This window comes from Orcinus orca, chromosome 2 (assembly GCF_937001465.1).
Source record: "Orcinus orca chromosome 2, mOrcOrc1.1, whole genome shotgun sequence".
NCBI classification, from domain to species: Eukaryota; Metazoa; Chordata; class Mammalia; order Artiodactyla; family Delphinidae; genus Orcinus; species Orcinus orca.
This window is the reverse complement of record NC_064560.1, coordinates 191,372,864-191,398,050: the sequence shown is the minus strand read 5'-3', so window position 1 is coordinate 191,398,050 and position 25,187 is coordinate 191,372,864. Positions and strand designations below refer to the sequence as shown.

At 35.8% G+C, this 25,187-nt stretch overlaps 1 protein-coding gene across 3 annotated transcripts in view; it reads right to left on the bottom strand.

Moving 5' to 3' along the window:
- PPP4R4 (protein phosphatase 4 regulatory subunit 4) overlaps positions 1-25,187 on the bottom strand; it is a 119,621-nt gene that overhangs the window by 59,138 nt on the left and 35,296 nt on the right. For all 3 annotated transcript variants that reach the window (XM_004262365.3, XM_049706992.1, XM_049706993.1), the window contains exon 3: positions 20,167-20,269. In XM_004262365.3, coding sequence (XP_004262413.1) covers positions 20,167-20,269 — 103 coding nt within the window. The remainder of the gene's footprint in view (positions 1-20,166; positions 20,270-25,187) is intronic.

Here is a 25,187-nt window from a genome sequence, read left to right as displayed (position 1 = left end):
GGACTAGGGTGCAGGTAGTATTGCTGGAGAGAGGTGGGTGGATTCAATATTTAAAACATAAAATAAACAGGATTGTATAAACAAGTAGTAAAAGACAGGTGGTATCAAGGATGACTCACTCCCCACATCCCTGCTGGAAAGCCAGGTGGATAAGAAGTTTACCCATTAGGATAGGGGACTCTGGAGGGAGCCCAGATGTCGAGAGGAAATAGCAGGAGCTCAGTTCTGGACTCGCTAACTTTGAAGTGACGTTGACGCATCCGAGGAGAGAGTACAAACAGGGAATTGTATATACAGTTCTGATACTCTGAAAAGATCTGTTATAAATAAGAATTAATATAGAATAGATAAAATTTATATAGATGATATTTAAAGCCAAGGGTGTGTGGATAAGATTGCCTACAGAGCAAATATAGACCAAAAGTGGAGATCTGCTACTGCAAAACAATTTCATCCCAATAAAAAAAAAAAAGGGTGTTGAAGAATTCCAAGTTTAAAAAAGATCCATCATGAGTGTTTTGGCATAATATTTAATTTTAGGTTCTGGACTATTCCTGACACATCATTAGAAAATGATCAATCGATCTGTGTAGGGGTAGAGGTGATGACAGGGTATATGCAGGTATATAAAAAGAAATTATTTGGGATTAATATTGTTCTGAGATTAAATTAAGAAGGAAAAAAAAAAGGAAAGGGAACTTCCTCTTTCAGTAACAGCAGAGTAGGTAATTCTAATCAGCTCTTATGATGAGGATAATTTAAAAAGCCAGACAAAATATAAAAATCATCTGTACACAAAGGCATATGGAAACTAACAAGGTAGTGGAAAATTTTCGCATCCAAGATCTAAGAGACAATGGAAACCCAGAAAGGTAAGCATGTAATTTGGGGCCTGGTTTTCCCCTGGAAGCATTTGCTGATTCTAGAAAACGCTCCTGAGAGGATGAAAACTTAAGCAGCCTTTTTGACAGCCTTACTGAGGCACTGGTAAGCCCCCCGGGATAGGACAAGGATAACCCTAAAGTAGGCCAGAGATCGGTTCAAGATGGCGGAGTAGAAGGACATGCGCTCACTCCCTCTTGCGAGAGCACCGGAATGACAGCTAACTGCTGAACAATCATCGACAGGAAGACACTGGAACTCACAAGAAAAGATACCCCACATCCACAGACAAAGGAGAAGCCACAGTGAGACGGCAGGAGGGGTGCAATCACAATAAAACCAAATCCCATAACTGCTGGGTGGGTGACTCACATACTGGAGAATACTTATAACACAGAAGTCCACCCACTGGAATGAAGGTGCTGAGCCCCACGTCAGGCTTCCCAACCTGGGGGTCCAGCAACGGGAGGAGGAATTCCTAGAGAATCAGACTTTGAAGGCTAGTGGGATTTGATTGCAGGACTTCGATAGAACTGGGGGAAACACAGACTCCACTCTTGGAGGGCACACACAAAGTAGTGTGCACATCAGGACCCAGGCGAAGGAGCAGTGACCCCACAGGAGACTGAACCAGACCTACCTGCTACTGTTGGAGGCTCTCCTGCAGAGGCAGGGGGTGGCTCTGGCTCACTGTGAGAACAAGGACACTGGCAGCAGAAGTTCTGGGAAGTACTGCTTGGCATGAGCCCTCCCAGAGTCCACCATTAGCCCCACCAATGAGCCCAGGTAGGCTCCAGGGTTGGGTCGCCTCAGGCCAAACAACCAACAGGGAGGGAGCCCAGCCCCACCCAACAGCAGACAAGAAGATTAAAGGCTTACTGAGCCCTGCCCACCAGAGCAACACCCAGCTTTACCCACCACCAGTCCCTCCCATCAGGAAACTTGCACAGTCCCTCCCATCAGGAAACTTGCCTCATAGATAGCCTCATCCACCAGAGGGCAGACAGCAGAAGCAAGAACTACAATCCTGCAGCCTGTGACACAAAAGCCACATTCACAGAAAGACAGACAAGATGAAAAGGCAGAGGTCTATGTACCAGATGAAGGAACAAGACAAAATCCCAGAAAAACAACTAAATGAAGTGGAGTTAGGCAACTTCCAGAAAAAGAATTCAGAATAATGATAGTGAAGATGATCCACGACCTTGGAAAAAGAATGGAGGCAAAGATCGAGAAGATGCAAGAAATGTTTAACAAAGACCTAGAAGAATTAAAGAACAAACAAACAGAGATGAACAATACAATAACTGAAATGAAAAATACACTAGAAGGAATCAGTAGCAGAATAACTAAGGCAGAAGAATGGATAAGTGACTTAGAAGACAGAATGGTGTAATTCACTGCCGCAGAACAGAATAATGAAAAAAGAATGAAAAGAAATGAAGACAACCTAAGAGACCTCTGGGACAACATTAAACACAACAACATTCGCATTATAGGGGTCCGGGAAGGAGAAGAGAGAGAGAAAGGACCTGAGAAAATATCTGAAGAGATTTTGGTCGAAAACTTCCCTAACATGGGAAAAGAAATAGCCACCCAAGTCCAGGAATCGCAGAGAGTCCCACACAGGATAAATCCAAGGAGAAACACGCTGAGACACCTAGTAATCAAACTGACAAAAATTAAAGACAAAGAAGAGTTATTGAATGCAACAAGGGAAAAATGACAAATAACATACAAGGGAACTCCCATAACATTAACAGCTGATTTCTCAGCAGGAACTCTACAAGCCAGAAGGGAGTGGCATCATATATTTAAAGTGATGAAAGGAAAGACCTACAACCAAGGTTACTCTACCCAGCAAGGATCTCATTCAGATTCAATGGAGAAATCAAAAGCTTTACAGGCAGGCAAAAGCTAAGGGAATTCAGCACCACCAAAGCAGCTCTGTAACAAATGCTAAAGGAACTTCTTTACGTGGGAAACACAAGGGAAGAAAAGGACCTACAAAAGCAAACCCATAACAATTAAGAAAATGGTAAGTAACATACATATCAATAATTACCCTAAACGTGAATGGATTAAATGCTCCAACCAAAAGACACAGGCTCGCTGAATGGATACAAAAACAGACCCACATATATGCTGTCTACAATAGATCCACTTCAGATCTAGGAACACATACAGACTGAAAGCGAGGGGATGGAAAAGATATTCCTTGCAAATGTAAATCAAAAGAAAGCTGGAGTAGCAATACTCATATCAGATAAAATAGACTTTAAAATAAAGAATGTTACAAGAGACAAGGAAGGACACTACATAATGATCAAGAGATCAATCCAAGAAGAAGATATAACAATTATAAACATATATGCACCCAACACAGGAGCACCTCAATACATAAGGCAACTACTAACAGCTATAAAACAGGAAATCAACAGTAACACAGTAATAGTGAGGGACTTTAACACCTCATTTACACCAATGGACAGATCATCCAGACAGAAAATTAATAAGGAAACACAAGCTTTAAATGACACAATAGACCAGACAGATTTAATTGATATTTATAGGACATTCCATTCAAAAACAGCAGATTACACTTCCTTCTCAAGTGCACATGGAACATTCTCCAGGACAGATCCCATCTTGGGTCACAAATCAAACTTCGGTAAATTTAAGAAAATTGAAATCATATCAAGCATCTTTTGCGACCAAAAGGCTATGAGATTAGAAATCAATTACAGGGAAAATAAATGTAAAAAACACAAATACATGAAGACTAAACAATATGCAACTAAATAACCAAGAGATCACTGAAGAAATCAAAGAGGAAATCAAAAAATACCTAGAGACAAATTACAACGAAAACATGACAATCCAAAACCTATGAGATACGGCAAAAGCAGTTGAAAGAGGGAAGCTTATAGCAAGCAATACAAGCCTACCTCAAGAAACAACAAACATCTCAAATAAACAATCTAACCTTACACCTAAAGAAACTAGACAAAGAAGAATAAACAAAACCCAAAGTTACTAGAAGGAAAGAAATCATAAAGATCAGAGCAGAAATAAATGAAATAGAAACAAAGAAAACAATAGCAAAGATCAATAAAACTAAAAGCTGGTTCTTTGAGAAGATAAACAAAATTGATAAACCATTAGCCACACTCATCAAGAAAAAAAAGGGAGAGGACTCAAATCAATAAAATTAAAAATGAAAAAGGAAAAGTTACAACAGACACCACAGAAATACAAAGCATGCGAAGAGACTACTACAAGCAACTCTATGCCAATAAAATGGACAACCTGGAAGAAATGGACAAATTCTTAGAAAGGTATAAGCTTCCAAGACTGAACCAGGAAGAATAGAAAATATGAACAGACCAATCACAAGTAATGAAATTGAAACTGTTATTAAAATCTTCCAACAAACAAAAGTCTAGGACCAGATGGCTTCACAGGTGAATTCTATCAAACATTTAGAGAAAAGCTAACACCCATCCTTCTCAAAGTCTTCCAAAATACTGCAGAGGAAGGAACACTCCTAAACTCATTCTAAGAGGCCACCATCACCCTGATAACAAAACCAGACAAAGACACTACTAAAAAAGATAATTACAGACCAGTATCACTGATGAATATAGATGCAAAAATCCTCAACAAAATACTAGCAAACAGAATCCAACAACACATTAAAAGGACCATACACCATGATCAAGTGGGATTTATCCCAGGGATGCAAGGATTCTTCAATATACACAAATCAATCAATGGGATACACCACATTAACAAACTGAAGAATAAAAACCATATGATCATCTCAATAGATGCAGAAAAAGCTTTTGACAAAATTCAATACCCATTTATGATAAAAACTCTCCAGAAAGTGCACATAGAGGGAACCTACCTCAACATAATAAAGGCCATATATGACAAACCCACAGCAAACATCATTCTCAATGGTGAAAAACTGAAAGCATTTCCTCTAAGATCAGGAACAAGACAAGGATGTCCATTCTCGCCACTATTTAACACAGTTTTGGAAGGCCTAGCCCTGGCAATCAGAGAAGAGAAAGAAATAAAAGCAATCCAAATTGGAAAAGAAGAAGTAAAACTGTCACTGTTTGCAGATGACATGACACTATACATAGAGAATCCTAAACATGCCACCAGAAAACTACTAGAGCTAATCAATGAATCTGGTAAAGTAGCAGGATACAAAATTAACGCACAGAAATCTCTTGCATTCCTTTATACTAATGATGAAAAATCTGAAACAGAAATTAGGGAAACACTCCCATTTACCACTGCAACAAAAAGATTAAAATACCTGGGAATAAACCTACCTAGGGAGACCAAAGACCTGTTCTCAGAAAACTATAAGACACTGATGAAGGAAATTAAAGATGATACAAACAGATGGAGAGATATACCATGTTCTTGGACTGGAAAAATAAATATTGTGAAAATGACTATACTACCCAAAGCAATCTACAGATTCAATGCAATCCTTATCAAATTACCAATGGCATTTTTTACAGAACTAGAACAAAAAATCTTAAAATTTGTATGGAGACACAAAAGACCCCAAATAGCCAAAGCAGTATTGAGGGAAACAAAAGAGCTAGGGGAATCACACTTCAGACTATACTACAAAGCTACAGTAATCAAGACAATATGGTACTGGCACAAAAACAGAAATATAGATCAATGGAACAGGACAGAAAGCCCAGAGATAAACTCACGCACCTATGGTCAACTAATCTATGACAAAGGAGGCAAGGATATACAACAGAGAATGACAGTCTCTTCAATAAGTGGTGTTGGAAAAACTGGACAGCTACATGTAAAAGAATGAAATTAGAACACTCTGTAACACCATACACAAAAATAAACTCAAAATGGATTAGAGACCTAAATGTAAGACTAGACACTAAAAACCCTTAGAGGAAACACAGGAAGAACACTCCTTGACATAAATCACAGCAAGAACTTTTTTGATCTACCTCCTAGAGTCATGGAAATAAAAACAAAAATAAACAAATGGGACTCAATGAAACTTAAAAGCTTTTGCAAAGCAAAGGAAACTATAAACAAGATGAAAAGACAACCCTCAGAATGGGAGAAAACATTTGCAAATGAATCAACGGACAAAGGATTAATCTCCAAAATATAAAAACAGCTCATGCAACTCAATATTAAAAAAACAAACAACCCAATCCAAAAATGGGCAGAAGACCTAAATAGACATTTCTCCAAAGAAGACATACAGATGGTCAAGAAGCACATGAAAAGCTGCTCAACATCACTAATTATTAGACAAATGCAAATCAAAACTACAATGAGGTATCACCTCACACCAGTTAGAATGGGCATCATCAGAAAATCTACAAACAACAAATGCTGGAGAGGGTGTGGAGAAAAGGGAACTCTCTTGCACTGTTGGTGGGAATGTAAACTGATACAGCCACTATGGACAACAGTATGAAGGTTCCTTAGAAAACTAAAAATAGAATTACCATATGACCCGGCAATCCCACTACCAGGCATATACCCAGAGAAAACCATAATTCAAAAAGACACATGCACCCCAATGATCACTGCAGCACTATATACAATAGCCAGGACATGGAAGCAACCTAAATGCCCATCGACGAATGGATAAAGATGTGGTACATACATACAATGGAATATTACTCAGCCATAAAAAGGAACAAGACTGGGTCATTTGTAGAGACTGTCATACAGAGTGAAGTAAGTCAGAAAGAGAAAAACAAATACCGTATATTAACGCGTATATGTGGAACCTAGAAAAATGGTACAGATGAACCAGTTTGCAGGGCAGAAACAGAGACACAGATGTAGAGAACAAATGTATGGACACCAAGGGGGGAATGTGGCATGGAGAGGGGGTGGTGATGTGATGAATTGGGAGATGGGGATTGACATATATATGCTAATATGTATAAAATGGATAACTAATAAGAACCTGCTGTATAAAAAAATAAAATTTAAAAAAATTTAAAAATAAATAAAGTAGCCCAGCCTTTGCAGAGAGAATAACCCAGTTTCAAGTCATCTGACTCATGAAACTGGATAGCGAGACTTTATTGCTAGTGTAGTTAAATGGCTGTCAGAAGAAAACATATTCCTTTCTAGAGGAAGATATTACCCTAGGTCTCAAACACTTCTATGAATAATTTGTCAAAGACAAGATCAAGCACACAATCAATAATATCCAGGCACACAAAGAGATAATATGAATGAGAACCAGAAGATGCAACAGGAAATAGAAAAGTTCCAAAAGGAGCCCCAGGTATTGGTGCTCTCTGATACATCCCTGGTTCAAAAGAATAAAAGATACAATTGAGAATTTTGACAGAAAAATCAAAGATACTTTTTAAAAAGGATATGGTGAATTTTTTCAAGAGCTAAACAGAAATTCCAGACCAGAAAAATACAATAATCAAAAGCAACTTAGACACAGATGAATTAGTGAACTGAAACATGGGCCAAGATAACACTCAGAATGAATCACAAAGAGAAAAGGATGGAAAAGAAGATAAAGGACATAGAAGATACTATTAAAAGGTCAAATATATGTGAAATTGGAGTCCTTGAAGGAGAGAAAAGATTAAGCAGAGCATTATTTTAAAAGATAATGTCCGAGAATTTTCCAAAACTGACAAATTAAGCCACAGATTCAAGAAGCCATACATGTGCTAGAAAGAAACCTCCATATAGATAGGCCAAAATCCTGTTCATAAAACATCTATTTACAAACAGCCCAATCAACAAATGAGTGGAAGATCTAAAGAGACATTTCTCCAAAGAAGACATACAGATGGCCAAGAGGCACAAGAAGACATGCTCAACATCACTAATTATTAGAGAAATGCAAATCAAAACTACAATGAGGTATCACCTCACACCGGTCAGAATGGCCATCATCAAAAAATCTGTAAACAATAAATGCTGGAGAGGGTGTGGAGAAAAGGGAACCCTCCTACACCATTGGTGGGAAGGTAAATCAGTACAGCCACTATGGAGAACAGTATGGAGATTCCTTAAAAAACTAAAAATAGAGCTACCACATGATCCAGCAATCCCACTCCTGGGCATATATCTGAAGAAAACCATAATTTGAAAGGATACATGCACCTCAATGTTCATTGCAGCACTATTTACAATAGCCAAGACATGGAAGCAGCCTAAGTGCCCATCAACAGAGGAATGGATAAAGAAGATGTGGTACACATATACAATGGAATATTACTCAGCCATAAAAAGAACAAAATAATGCCATTTGCAGTGACATGCATGGACCTAGAGATTGTCACACTGAGTGAGGTAAGTCAGAGAAAGGCAAATTCATATGATATTGCTTATATGTGGAATCTAGAAAAATGGTACAAATGAACCCATTTACAAAACAGAAATTGAGTCACAGATGTAGAAAACAAATTTATGGTTACCAACGGGGAAAGGGATAAATTGGGATTGAAATATACACACTACTATATATAAAATAGGTAAGTAATAAGAACCTACAGTATAGCACATGGAACTCTATTCAATATTCTGTAATGACCTATACGCAAATAGAATCTAAAAAAGAGTGGATATATGTATATGTATAACTGACTCACTTTGCTGTATAGCAGAAACTAACACAACACTGTAAATCAACTGCATTACAATAAAAAATTAATTTAAAAAACTGAATGTGAAATACATTTTCAGGCCAAAAAAGAAAAACAGAATTTGTCACTAGCAGATTTGTACTAAAGGAAATACTAAGGGGTATTTTTCTTCAGGCAGAAGAAAAATGATTCCAAATGGAAACACTACAGGCAACAAAAAATGACAAATATGTGGGTAAATCTAAATAAATATTGATTACATAAAACAGTAATAACTGTGAGTCTTGAAATACATAAATAATTGAAATATCTGACAACAATAACACATAAATAAGAGCTCATATTATCAGAAAGAAGGTAAAAATACCAATGAACATTAAACTTCGGTAATGTGTCTTCGTTATAATCCCTGAGGTCACTAACAAAGGAAAAGTAAAGGAGAGTTCCAAGCTAACGGGAGGGGGTGTAAAGTAAAGTAATAAAACCACTTCATTAATTCAAAACAAGGAAATAATTGACAAAAAAAGAACACCAAACAGAAAAAACAAATAAATAGTAAGATAATATATGCAATTAAAAGTAAATGGATGAAATGTTTTAATTAAAACAGAGTCAGATTGGATAAAAAATAAAACCCAAACATGTTGTTTACAAAATTAATCTAAAACATTAGGATAAACCACAGAGTGGAAGAAGATATTTCAATACATAACCAACAAAGGACTTGGATTCAGAATACATAAACATTAGTTTGTGGTATATTATATGGATATACCACAATTTGTTTATCCATTCACCTATTGATGGCCATGTGGATTATTTTTCGTTTCAGCTATTACAAATAGAGTTGCAATGATATTACTGCAATAATTACAGTTGTAATTACTATTACAATTATATACAAGTATTTATATAAACACTTGCTTTAATTTCTCTTAATCCTTAGAAGTGAACTGGTTGAGTGATTCAATAGGTGTATGTTTAAACTTCTGAGAAACTGCTAAACTGTTTCCGTAAGTGGTTGTACAATTTTATTGATACATTTCCACCAACAGTGTATAAGAGTTTGAGTTGCTCCACATTCTTGCCTATACTTAGTATTATCAGGGTTTTCTTTAGTACATATACTCTAACAGGTGTATAAATTTATTTGCATTTATCTAATGACTAATGATACTGAACATCTTTCATTTATTGGCTATCCACAAATCTTTGGTGAAGTATCAGTTTAAATGTCTTGCCTTTTTTTAAATTGGGTTGTTTTATTACTGAGTCTTGAGAGTTCTTTGTGTATTCTGAACACATATGCTTCATCACGTATGTGATTTATATTTTCTCCCATTCCATGACTTATTTTTCATTCTCTTAACTGCCTTCTGAAGAGCAAAAGCTTTACACTTTCATGAAATCAAATTTATCAAATTTTTCTTCTATGGATCATACTTTTAGTGTCATATATATAAAGAAATCTTTGTGTAACCCAAGGTCACAAAGATTTAGTCTTATGTTTTCTTCTAGAAGTTTTTACGATTTTAGTTTTTAACACTCAGGTTTATGATCTATTTGGGGTTAACTTCTGTATATGGTACAAAGTATGGACTTTTTTCTCAACTGACCCAGCACTATTTGTTGAAAGGACTATCGTCTCTGCAATGAATTGCCTTTGTACCTGTGTTAAAATCAACTGGGAACATATCTATGGGCTTTTAAAAAATCTCTCCGTATCGCCCACTGATTTGTCTTTATACCAGTATTCATAGTCTTAATTGTTATGCTGTATATTAGGTCTCAAAATCAGGTAATAAAAGTCTTCCACCTTTCTCTTTTTCAAAATTGTTTTGGCTATTCTAAGTCCTTTGCATTTTCATATGAATTTTAGAATTCACTTACTTTCTACAACAGAAAAAACCCTAACCTGCTGGAATTATTATTTTGCATTAAATATATAGATTTATCTGAGAAGAACTGACATAATAATATTGAATCTTCTGATCCATGAACGTGGTGTATCTCCGTTCACTTCGTTCTTTTATTATTTCTCTCAGCAATGTTCTATAGTTTTCAGTATACAGGTCTTAACACATTTATCAGATTTATCCCTAAGTATTACATACTTTAATTGTTTAAGAAAAACTTCAATTTCCAATTGCTTATTGCTAGCGTGTAGAAATACAATTTATTCGTACATATATCTTGTATCCTGCAACCTTTCCATACTCAGCAGTTCTAAATATTTTTCTTTTGTAGATTGCTACATAGATGACAATGTCATCTGACAGAAAAAGGCAGCCTTATTTCTTTCTCTGAAATGTGGATACCTTTCACTTCTTTCTGTTGCCTTTCTGCATTGGTTACAATACCTAGCACAGTGTTGAACAAATGCAGTAAGGAGTGTACACTCTTGGCTTGTTCCTGATACTAGGGGAAAACATTCAGTTTTTCACCTTTAAGTACGATGTTACCTGCAAGTTTTTCACAGAGGAGGTTCCTATCTATTCCTAGTATGATAAAGTTTGGGGGTTTTTCTCCAGGAATGATGTTGGGTTTTGTCAAATGCTTTTCCTAAATCTACTGAGATGATCAGATTTTGTTTTTCGTTTTGTTTTAGTTTGTTGATATGATGACTTATACTGATTAGATTTTGAATTTTAAACCAACCCTAAGTTACTGTGATAAACCCTGATTGGTCATGATGTATTAGCCCTTTTATATTGCTGAATTTGATCTGTTGTTTTTCAAAAGATGTTTGCATCTAAGTTCATAAGGGATAGGCATCTATAGTTTTTTTGTAATGTCTATGTCTTATTTGGGTATCAGGATAATGCTAGCCTCCTAGAATCGCTTGTGAAGTTCTTACTTTATCCTCTATTTTCTGGAAGAATCTGTGTAGAACTGTTATTATTTCATTTACATTTACCTTAATTTTTACCACTTCTGGAGCTCTGCATTTCTTCACGTAAATCCAATTTCCATCTGGTATTATATTACGTCTGCCTTAAAGAACCTCCCTCACCATTTCTTATAGTGTAAGTCTAGTACAATGAATTCTTTAGATTTATTTATCTAAAACCAAAATAGTTTTTTGCCTCCATCCTTGAAAGATATTTTCACTGGGTACAGATTTCTTGTTGACCTTTTTTGCTGTTGTTGCTTTTGCTTGTAGTACTTTTAATACACATTCCACTGCTCCCTGGCCTGCATATTTTCCGACCATAAGGCTGCTTAATTCTCACATTTGTTCCTCTATATTTAACGTTTCTTTTGCCTCTGGCTGTTCCCAAGGCTGTCTCTTATTTTTCATTTTCAGCAGTTTGATCATGACGTGCCTAGGCGGACGGTGTGTGCGTATTTACCTTGCTTGGCGTCCTCTGAGCTTCTGGGGTCTTTGGCTTGTTGTCATTGATTAATCTCAAAAAAGTCTTGGCCACTATTTCTGCAAATAGTTCTCTCTTCTCACATTCTGAGACTTTGATTGCACGTGTATTATACCACTTTATACTGTCTCAAAGCCACTGAATGCTCTCTTGTATTTTTTCATTCTTTTTTATCTTTTTGTTTGTTTAGATAACTTCTACCTTCAAGTTCACTGATCCTTTCCCCAGTTGGCCCTGTTGGAGAAACGCTTCATCTCTGATATCATCCTTTTTTTATTTCTAGGATTTTCATTTGATTCTTTTATAGTGCCCAACCCGCTGCTGAAATCCCCTGTATGTCCGTGCATGTCACTGTGAGGAAGTGGGCAGTGCTGTGTCCCCTGTTCCCCAGCAGCAATCATCACCATACCTGCATCACCAGAGGAGGTCCTCTCCAGTCTCCTACCCCGGCCAAGGCAAGCAGGCCTGGGGAAAAGAGCTCACAAGTGAGTGCAAAGTTCCCTTGTGTCTGCAGCTCTGAGTTATTCCAAACTGACATGCGAGCCCACAGATCAAACTTTAAAAACTTGTCAAAATTTTAGCTGATTTTTTCTAACAATTCTTTGGGGTGGCCACGTCTTCCTCTTACACTCTTGTCAAAAGTCAGTGTCTCTGTGCCCCATCTTTCCTCAGAGAGCTCTTCTGAATACAGTTCACTTGATTGCTTTGTGACCACTTCTGACGGGCTCAAGAAAAGTTATGATGATGTGAATTTTGTGAACATGCCATTGTTGTTAGAATGGGAGTGATGTTTTCTTGCACACATCTATATCCTAAGTAGAAGTGGAACTGATTGCTTTGCTTCTGAGCCTTGAATATTCCTTACTCTCTTATAAGCTTAACCACACATTTAAAAGAATGCTTGTTGGTACTTTATCTAGAGCTTCTAGATGTTCTGATTTGGGAACATATTCTAGGCTATCCGCTTCACCACACTGCCAAAAGCCTAGTTAATCCATACAGTTTTAAATCAAACATTTCAGACCTTTATTACAGTGGAGTATGTGAATATCTTCTTTGTTTTAGAGTCTTGCAAGGATTGTAAATTAAAATATCCATAAATTATCCTTTGTATCATCCAAATGCCTAAAGTCAGAAAACAATATTCAAGTATTTCTGTGATAACGGTGGTCCCGTTATCACAGAAATAAAAGATTTTCTAATTAAGAAATTCAGAAGTTCCAGCTCATTTTTATCTTAGGCAGGATAAAAATAACATGATTGAATGACTAAGAAGCACATGTGAGAACACTGGTCTCCACTAGAATTTAGCTTACTGAAAGGGAATATTTTTAGATCTATTAAGAATATTAGCTTATGTAACTTTTTATAAATGCCCAGAAAAAACTATATTTGCAGCCAGTGTTTCCACTGAATTTACTACTATTGTCTAATAATTAATGATGTTACTCTATTTTGTCCTTAAACACAAATGGATATACATAAAAAGATATAACACAGACATTATTTTCAAAATGCATTGTGATCAATGTATTTTTATTTTTCAGCTGTAAACCATAGAAGAAAGAGTCATTTTATACCATCTGTCCATGCTCTCTAATTCCTTTGGTTAATACTACTTCTTTTTTTCTTAGTGAACTGGAAGAATAAGTTACACAATTTTATGCTTCCTATCCCGCAAAAACTCCTCATAAGGTCAATTCTGACCCTGATGATTTTTCTCCATCAATCTGACATTATAGGAATAACTTCACTTTCTTCTTCACCTTACTTCACATCAGAGTGTCCTTCAATGCTAAGCCTGTCAGTAGAGTCCTACTCTACTGCGGGCCCTTTATGACCTGTAGGGAGTTGGAACATCATGTTCTGGAACATCATGTTCTGCTTATTATGTATAACTGTGTTGCCTTTACAAAATTCTTGTGCTTTTTTCAGAACTTAACTTTTAACTTATCTCAGAAAACATCACCTAGAGTGAGGAAGACAGGTACTTTTATTTTTGAACTGCAAACCAAAGGAAAAAGCAATTTGTATCATCTGTTTGTGCTCTTTAATTCTTTTAGTTAAGACTATATCTTTTTTCCTTGGTGCACTGTAAGAATAAATTATATAATTGTATGCTTCAACAAAATATCATAGTCAAAACACTGAATTTTTTAAGCCTAGATTTTCTCAACTGTCAAATGAGAATAAATACATGGTGTGGAGTTGTTATAAGAGGTTTAAAAGGATGTGTCTAAAGCACTGAGCACAGGGCCTGGCCCACAGGAAGGGTTCCTCACATTATTATTATCGGTTATTCACATATCCGTGCTACTTGAAATAGACCTTCAAAAGTAAGTAAAGCTTTTAGTAACAAATATATTTATTTACATAGTAAAGGCTATCTATAAAAATTTTTAAATAAACTTTTAAAAATCTACCTCTATTCAGTAGATATAAAATGCTCAAATAATCACATTGGGAAAAACATAATATAATAACAGTAGAACTAATGAATATTTTCAGAATCAAAAGATTCGTAGACCACATCTACTGATCTCAAATGATTAAGTTTCATATTGATGAATTATGTCTCTTTTATCCTTTCCCTATTTTATATCTTTCTCCCACTCCTCCCCCCAAAACGGTCTCTCTAGAAACGTAAGTCAGCATTATATCACTCCACTGATATCCTGTTTTTACTTCTCATCCAAAAATGCCATTAGTAGATCAAGTGTCACTGGTCTTTCAGGTAGACACTTATTGTCTCAGAATATCAAGCTCAATCAATGCTCATTTTAAAATTATTTTTGAGTGCCTGTTTTTGCCAAGCACTGTTCTAGATTCTGGGGATACAGTGATAAATCAGACTGACAAGCCTTCTGCCCTTATGGAAGAAAGAGAAAAGAAGGGTAGGTGATGAGGTCAGAAAGCTAGTCAGGGTCATTTTAGGGCATGGTAAGGAGTTTTACTCTATCTGAAATGGGAAGTTACTTGTATTACTTTCCTGTGGTTGGTATAATAAATTAGCACAAACTGAGTGGCTTAGAACAACAGAAATGTATTCTCTCACAGTTCTGGAGGCCATTAGTCCTAAATCAGTATCACTCAGCCAAAATCAAAGTGTTGGCAAGGACACACTCCCTCCAGAGGCACTAGGTAGAATCAGTTACTTGCCTCTTCCAGCTTCTGGTAGTTGCTGGCATTCCTTGGCTGGTGGCCTCATCACAGCAATCTCTGCCTCTGCCTTCACACTGCCTTCTCCTCCATGTCTGGGTCAAATCTCCCTCAGCTTTCCTCTTATAGGGATACATCTGATGGCATTTAGGGCCCACCCAGATAATCCAGGATAATCTCCCTGTCTCAAGATCCTTAACCACATCTACAAAACCTCTTTTTCTAAATAAGGTAACATTTACAGGTTCCAGGGATTAGGACCTGATATGTTTGGGAGGCCACTGTTCTGCCTACCACACCACTTTAGTAGTTTTCATTCAAGAAGAAAAGATATGACTGATCTCTCTGAAAGATCTTTAAGAGATCTCACTGAAGAAAAAAATTAACTATGTGAGATGATGGAGGTATTAATTAATTTGATTGGGGTAAGCATTTCACGATGTATACATATATTAAATCATCACACTGTACGCTTTAAATATATACAATTTTATTCATCTCAGTAATGCGTAAATTGATGCTAAATAAATAAATAAATGAACGATCTCTCTGGCTGAATGGGCTCCAGGGAGCAAAGGGGAAGCAACAGGTCCAGTAAGGAGGCCTCTTGCAATAACCACAAGAGAGATGACTCAGGCTGAGGAACTAAAATTATATATTACATATTTGTTGCAGTCCCGATGAGCTAATGAAGAGGTTGTATAGCAGTTAAGAGAGAGGACCCAGGAGTCAGACTCCCTATTCAAACCTAATTATACCACTTGCTAGCACTGTGACTTTGGGCAAGTTACTCACCTAAGTTGCTTCTTCCTCAATCAAGTGACCCTTACAGAACTGCCATGAGCATTCAGAGAGATAAAAATGTGTAAAATGTTTGAGAGTACAGTGCCTGGCACATTGTAAGACCTCAATAAATGACCTACAGTTATTTTTATCTCTTCCTGACGTTGCACATTTTTTAATAGACAATTTTACGCCTTATTTTGGTTCCCAAAATAAGTGAAAAAACAGTAACAGCATTCAATAACTCAACAGGTAGAGACTTTTTTTTTGCACTTCATTTATAAAGGAGTCACTGATATTACATGGTTAATTATATCATTACTATTTCACATTTTATAAAGGACGACAGTATTTTAGAAATTTATCCTGACAAAACAAATTCTTTCATTTCTAGACAACCAGAAGTTCAAGTCAAATCTAACATCCAATATTAATTCAACTTAATATACTGTGGAAAGAATTCAAACTTAATCAATAAAGACCACAGAAAAAACCTGTTTTCTTTTTCAAAAGATACCCTAGGATTAAATCATATAAAATAGATATAACTACTACAGTTGTTCCTTGAACAATGCAGTTTAGGGGAGTCAACCCACCACGCAGTGGGAAATCCACATATAACTTTACAGTCGGCCCTCCCTCCATATCCCAGGTTCCGTAACCACAGATTTAACCAACTTCTGATCGTGTAGTACAATGGTACATGTGTATTGAAAAAGTCCAAGCACAGATGGGCCCAACCAGTTCAAACCTGTGCTGTTCAAGAGTCAACTGTATATTCAGAAGTGTCTCATATCTAGAATTAGATAGAGAATTTAAATTGGAGGTCAAAATATTTCCTTTCTGAACTCTTATTTAAATTAACCTTGAGATGAGTGATCTAACTGCACTATCCTTTGTCATCCACTTAGATATAACTTAGAAAGTAAACTGAAGAAATACTGTGGGTTAGCTCAGTTCTAATCCTGCCTCTCTTTCTGCCACTTTATTTTTAACCTTAAATTCCTTCATCTCTAAAACAGTGAAAATAGCAACCTATTTTTTAAACCATTTTTCAGTCAATTCATTATTGTAAATATAAAATACAAATAAAAAAACCCCACAAAAACAGAATCAAAAACATCTTGTTTGGTGAATTTTTATAATACATAAGCCCAGAAATATCTCCATCACTTTATCTGATGTTCTTTAAGGTAAAGAGAAGGTACAGCAGGAGTTCTAAAAGCAGCTTATACTACTGTTATAAATATGGAAAGAATCTGGGCAATGATTAACTTCTTACATAAAATAATTATTATTCATGTCTTTAAAGTCTCTAAAAATAAACCATTCACTGAAGGTTAGCACTGGAGCGTATTCAAACTATTTTTCCCCATCGATTTAATAAATTATCAACCAAGACACTCAAAACCAGCAGAACCATACGGAAGCTCAAGCCAGAAATAATCTGGAAGTCATCCCTCGCTTTCCACATCTGATCCATTATGTAGTCTATTCTCTCCCAATAAATGCATCTTGGATGTATCCACCACTCTATTGTCCTAATTAGCCGCCCTCATGCTGCAGCTTCCCAACTCCTGCTCCAATCCACCCTCCACACAATTAGCAAATGATCATTGTAGCATGTCCGTGAGATAAGTCACCGCCCTGCTTAAAGTCTTCAGTGGCTCTCCACTGTCCTAGGAAAGAGCAACACTTGCATATGCTCCGTCACTGCCCTCTCTTCGATTCACAACCCACCCCCACCCACTGGACTCCAACCACGCTTACCTCTCGCAGTTCCACCAAACTCTTCCTGCTCTCTCTGCCTGGACCACTCATTCCTGACTACTCAAATGGCTGTTTCCTCCTATCCCTTCAGTTTTCAGTTCCTCAAAGATGTGTCCTTGTCCTTAACCTCCCAAAGCATAGCCAGTGTCCTCCCACTTTCCCAACTCTCCCAATGGCCCCCTCACTTGATCCTGTTCTTTACACTCACTCACTTGTTTAGTGTCTGTTTCCCCCTCTGGAAACGTCCTTGGGGGTGAGTTCTCTGTTTTGCTCACCTCTGTTTTCTCAGTGCTTAGAACCTGGCACACGGGAGGTACTCAGTAAATTTTTATGAATGAATGAATGAGAAGGCCGTTATTACTAAATGCTCATTTTGAGACACAAGATTGCTTTTTTTATAAAATTAGCTAAGACATTATGGCCATGGCAAGAGTGAATAAAGTGGCTATGTGCAATTTTTGTCATACTTTTATCAGTTGGAAGTAACCACTCACAGAAGCAAGGCAGAATAAAAGAAGGTTCTGTGAGTACCAACAAGTCTTAATAGTATCTGAATACTATGATTTTAAATGATTTGCTCATAGGTTTTAGAATTTGATGTGGGGTTGCTTAAATGTTTAGCTGCCTACATTTTATATTAAACCCTCTATAAAATCATTATTATTGCCCCCATAAAGAAGTGTTTCCCATTTGCTTAATTCTTCAGCATTTTTACATAAATCAGAATCACACAATTAAATACTCTCCTATGCTTGTTCTTTAATTGTTTTCCACAGTCTTTATGTCTTCCTGACATAGAATCTAATCTGGGGCTGTTTTCTACCTTTTTTAGTACAGGGCAAAATAAATGAGAATCCTACATAAATAGCTGCTACTAAGATTTTCTTAGTATGTATTCATTAGTATACATTTTCTTTACATCCCTTTCTTCAGTTAATCTTCTGCATTATGAATTAAACTTAATAACTTTAAAAGCTTAATAAAATCTTGCCCTCTCTAACTCAGTTATATAGTTTCTGCAGAGACATTTGGTTCTTTGTATAAATATGCTCTATATGTGAGTATATAATATCCTTTATACATTCCCATGAAATCAAGATTTCTCAGGAGTTATTATTTAGTTAACTTTATTGTGAACTCATTAGCAAAGGATTTTTTTCAAAATAAGTTAGAGACCACCTAAAGCTCACTACTGTCTATCCTTCATCTTTTACTCTTGCTTTATGAAACTTTTAACTTGCAGTACGCGGCCTGGGGTCTGGATTTAGCCTGCTCAACACAGAGTGTACACCGTGCTCAATACTTTTAGCTTTAAATTTCATTTGCTTATGTACAATAACTCCTTAGTTAAGACGACCTAACCACCTGTTCCCTTCTACTACTGTTTAACTGGTACTCCCAGGTGACATGCTAACAAGCTTAGGTCAGTTAATATCGCTTCAGTTGAATGTGAAATTAAACCTAGACTGTGTAGACTTAATTCCATTGAAATTATGGAATGATTTGGGAAAAACAGACATGAAAAAGCTTCATTCACTTTTGAATCACACGTGATACTAAAATAAACATCTTCTCAATTCACCACTGTAATCAGTAAAAAAAAAAAAAAAAAAAAAAAAAAATCCATATCGCCTGCATAGAAATGTGGACATCTTATAAAAATAACGTGGTATATCCCTGATCTACGTCACTGGAAACATGCCATATATGCCTAAAAATAAAACCCAAGGACACACTAATAATTACAGTATTTTAAACACATATAAATTAATTTAAAAATTATAAAAAAGTTAAACCAAACAGAAAGCCAAAGCAAAGTCTACAAAACTCACTATTAGCAAATAGAATCCCCGTTAGTAGGTAACCTCCCTGACCCCATTAGTATTGTAAGCTCCCTGAAGACACAAAGACATCATCTGTTCTGTTCATTCAAGTTCTAATAAAGAACAGCACTTTGCATATGGTACAAATAAATAATAAATAGCATGTATTTAATATTATATATTAATAATGAGTAAATATTAAATAGTCAGAGAAAAGAAAGTTCTAGTAGATCAAATATTTTGTTTATGGCAGGAAAACTAATTCTGAAGGAATTTAGGAAGCAATTAAATATAAAACTAAAACTGCAATGGCCACAATTCAATCTTTAGCAGGCACCACGGTGATTATTAGGACTATCAGTTAAACTATATTATAAATGTTCTAGAAATACTATTAATATATATTTAAGTCAACAGAATACCAAATAAGATAGCTATGATTTTATAAGACTAAGATTCTTTTTGAGCTACTGAAAACATTATAATGTCTCTACTGAGAAAATGATTAACGAAATCTTTACAGTTTAAGATCTAGATTTCTCCATTTCCATCAGCTAATTTCCTTAAATATTTTCAACATAATTCAAAATGTTTATCATAATACTTCCTCCACTCAAGGATTAGGTACAAAAGATCAGCCATCAAAAGCTCTGAAAATCTCTCCTGACAATGACAATGTACTACTGGGAAAAAAACGGTGAATTCAAATCTTATTTCACAGCAACTTACTCTGACTTTTGGCAAGATTCTCCGAAGTGTCTCAGCAGGGTTCTGTCGCATCAGAAATGGAAGATTTGCAATCACGCTTGTTCCTTGGATATCTTGACCAGCACTTACAAAGAAAACACAAATTTAAAATTTGTAATTATAATTTACATTATAAAAAGCAGGGATTAACTTCAAAACAACTGCTTTTTAATAACGAACACTCAGACTTCTGACAGTTTTAAACTTTAAACACATCACCTAGATATACAAATAAAGCCAGAACTGAAATTTCTGGCTTTTTAAGTCAATCTTATAACAAAGGCATGAAGATATTAATTATGCTTATGCTAAAACAAGATTCTCTATCTACACACACATCTTGCCAAAGTCTAAAAATTTTGAGACCATTATTAGTTACTTTAAAATTCTACCTTATTTTTTCCTGTGACCTGCCAGTTTGCTATACTTTATAAAAATATAAATGATAAGTTTCAATATGGTAAAATAGTAATAATCATAACAACAGCAGGGACAGCAACAAAATCAACTACAGCAGAATCATACAACTTTCTTCTAGGACAATGAAACTACCTATTGCACTAGATTGAGTCGCCAGAAACTTAACGATATAGTCTATATTCTTAAAAGTCAGTAGGGTATATTTATATGGTACCTTTTTGACAGAATATTCATTAGGTCACTAAGGTTTTACTAAAATAATCTGTGATACTCTAGTGGCCTAAATACCTCAGAAAAAGTGTTCTGATTCTTCCAAAAAACCACTTCCATGCAAACAAATTATTTGTTTTTAAAACATAAGCTAACCAACGTAAGTGGTGCAAGTACTTGAAATATATATAAAAGATGTTAGTAAATGTGGCACCGCCTCAGAGGGGAATTCCACCTACCCTTAACTGATACCAATTTAAATGCTAATTACTGATGCCGTAATATTTATTTACCTTAACTAAAATTATTTTTACTTAACTCTTCAAATGGAATTATTTATTATAGGTATATAAGACCTTAACATGGTTTTTTAAAGAATTTTTAAAGTATTATATTTACCTGCTTCAGAGTTTTATAAGTTCTGTTAATAAGCAGCATATTCTGATTAAATGAAGCTGCCCTGCTGTGAAAAAAGGTTTTTCCCTGCTGCAGTATGGTAGGCTGTGAAATACAGGTCAGCACAATCATTCCACTATTCTCATCACTCTCTAAGTGAATACTTTAAAAGACAAAATCAAGAGGGAAAAGAGAAGGGAGGGAAACAGGAGACCCATGCCAAGGTGAGGAGAAGATCAAAAGAGGGAAATTAAAACTGCATATAAGGTACTACTTGTAGTGGATTGAATGGTGGCCCCCCCAAAAAACATGGCTACACCCTAATCCTGGAAATTGTGAATATTATCTTAATTTGAAAAAGGATCTTAAAGAGAAATGTAAATCAAAACTAGAATGAGGTATCACCTCACACTGTTAGAATGGACATCATCAGAAAATCTACAAACAGTAAATGCTGCAGAGGGTGTGGAGAAAAGGGAACCCTCTTGCACTGTTGGTGGGAATGTAAATTGATACTGGGCACATACCCAGAGAAAACCACAATTCAAAAAGACACATGCACCCCAATGTTCACTGCAGCACTATTTACAATAGCCAGGACATGGAAGCAACCTAAATGCCCATCGACAGATGAATGGATAAAGAAGATGTGGCACATATATACAATGGAATATTACTCAGCCATAAAAAGTAACAAAATTGGGTCATTTGTAGAGGTGTAGATGGACCTAGAGACTGTCATACAGAGTGAAGGAAGTCAGAAAGAGAAAAACAAATATCGTATATTAACACATATATGTGGAACCTAGAAAAATGGTACAGATGAACCAGTTTGCAAGGCAGAAATAGAGACACAGATGTAGAGAACAAACGTATGGACACCAAGCGGAGAAAGCGGCAGGGGGGTGGGGTGGTGGTGTGATGAATTGGGAGATTGGGATTGACATGTGTACGCTAATATGTATAAAATGGATGACTAATAAGAACCTGCTGTATAAAAAAATAATAAATTTTTTTTAAAAAAGGATCTTGAGATAAAGAGATCATCATGGATTATCCCAGTAGGCTATAAACCCAATAACAAGTGCCCTTAAAAGAGACATTCGGGGGAAAAGACAGAACAGGAGGCAATTTGACCACAAAGCAGAGACTGGAGTGATGCTGCCACAGCCAGAGAATGCTGACAACCACCAGAAGCTGAAAGAGACAAACAGATTCTCCCCTAGAGCCCTGCTGATGCCTTGATTTCGACTCAGTGGATACTGATTTCAGACTTTTGACTTCCAGAACTGTGACAGAATACATTTCTGTTGTTTTAAGCCATCCAGTTTGTGGTAATTTACTGCAGTACCACAGGAAACAAATACACTACTAAAGAACTAAAAGAGAAGAGACATATCTGAAAAAGTAATGTTTCATATGACAATGACTGGCCCAAAGTAGAGGTTTAGTAAATGTCTCTTAAAAGGATGGATGAATGGATAGCTCACTGCATGAACTGATGTCAGGAATATTTAATATGAATTCAGTGAATTTCATTCACTGAATTTTTTATTCACTAACTTTGCAATTAGTTAAAAAATATGATCACTAATACCTCATAGATGTGAAGACAAAATATTTCATGGTAAAAAAAGCAGAAAACAAAAAATTAAATGGCAGATTTAAGACCCTAAATATCAATAGTTACATTAAAGTTAAAAATCTAACTACATCAATTAAAAGACAGGGACTGGCAGAGTGGATTAAAGAATATTACTCAACTGAATGCAGCCATAAGAAACTAATTTCAAATACAACAGTATCAGCAGGTTGAAAGTAAAGGACAGAAAATGATATATCACAGAAATACAAATCAAAAGAAAGCAGCTGTGACCATATTAATGTCAGATAAAGTGGACCTCACTGTAAAGAAAATCACCAGAGACAGACAAGGACATTATATAATGATAAAAGAGGAAGTCCACCGAGAAGACATAGCAATTCTAAATGTGTATACACCAAATACAACTGCAAAAAACAAAAACAAAAAAAACCTGACAGTACTAAAAGGAGAAGTTGTCTAGACAAATACACAGGTAGGTGGAGACTTCCACACCCCTCTCTCAACAACGGATGGAAGTAGACAGAAAATCAAGGATAGAGAACTCAACAACACCATCAACCAATAATATCTAATTAACATTTATAGAATACTCCATCCAACAACAGTAGAATACACATTCTTCTCAAGTTCCCAAAGAATATATACCATGAAAAACCACATCCTGGGCCATAAAAAAGTCCTCAACAAATCATACAAAGAGTTTTCTCTGACCACAGTGGAATCAAACTAGCAATCAATAATAAAAAGATAACAGAAAGCTCTCTAAATTCTTGGAAATGAAATAACATACTTCTACATAATAAATGGGTCAAAGAGGAAAAATTTTTAAAATACATTGAATTGAGTGAAAATGAAACACAAAATTATAAAACTTTCTGGAACACAGCTGAAGCATTTCAGAGAGAGAAATTTATAACAATAAATGCATACATTTATGAAAGGGAAGAGGAAAAAATCTCAAATCATTAATTTAACTTTCCACCTCGAGAGCTAGAAGAACAAATTAGTCACAATGCAAGCAGAGGAAGGAGATAATAAAGAGCAGAAATAAATGAAATAAAAACAGAAAACAATAGAAAAAAATAAATGAAACAAACACCTGGTTCTTTTAAAGGATCAATAAAATTGACTAACTTTTAGCAAGACTGACAGAGTAAAAATGAGAGAAGACACAAATTACCAATATCAGGATTGAAATAGGAGATATCACTATAGCCCCTGCAGACATCGAAAGGATAATAAGAGAATGCTGTGAATAATTCTACACACATAAAATTGAAAACGTAGACAAAATGGACCAATTCCTCAAAAAACACAAACTGCCACAACTCACCCTCTACGAAATACATCATTTGAAAAATCCTACAATTATTAAGGAAACTGAATTCATATTTTAAAACTCCTGAAAAAAATCTCAAGGCCCAGATAGTTTCACTGAAGAATTCTACCAAACATGTAACGAAGAGTTAACACCATGCTACACAATCTCTTCCAGAAAACAGAAGAGAACACTTCCTAAATCACTTATGAAGCTATTATTACACTGATAACAAAACCTGGAAAGATTGTAAAATATACATATATATGTACATAGTAAAAAATATATATATATACACATATATACATGCACATATACGTGTGTATATGTGTGTATATACACAAACAACACACACACACACACAACAATATCCCTCATGAATATATATGCAAAAATTCTTAACAGGGAAAATGTTTAAGCATAAAAAATGCTTAACAGGCAGTCCAGTGGTTAGAACTTCACGCTTCCACTGCAGGGAGCGCAGGTTCAATTCACGGTCAGGGAACTAAGATCCCACAAGCCACGTGGCCAAAAATAAATAAATAAATGTTCAATATCAAGGAAAAAAAAAACACAATCAAAAAATGGGCAGAAGACCTAAATAGACATTTCTCCAAAGAAGATATACAGATTGCCAACAAACACATGAAAGAATGCTCAACATCTGTAATCATTAGAGAAATGCAAATCAAAACTACAATGAGATATCATCTCACACTGGTCAGAATGGCCATCATCAAAAAATCTAGAAACAATAAATGCTGGAGAGGGTGTGGAGAAAAGGGAACCCTCTTGCACTGTTAGTGGGAATGTAAATTGATACAGCCACTATGGAGAACAGTATGGAGGTTCCTTAAAAAACTAAAAAAGAACTACCATACGACCCAGCAATTCCACTACTGGGCATATACCCTGAGAAAACCATAATTCAAAAAGAGTCATGTACCACAACGTTCACTGCAGCTCTATTTACAATAGCCAGGACATGGAAGCAACCTAAGTGTCCATCATCGGATGAATGGATAAAGAAGACGTGGAACACATATACAATGG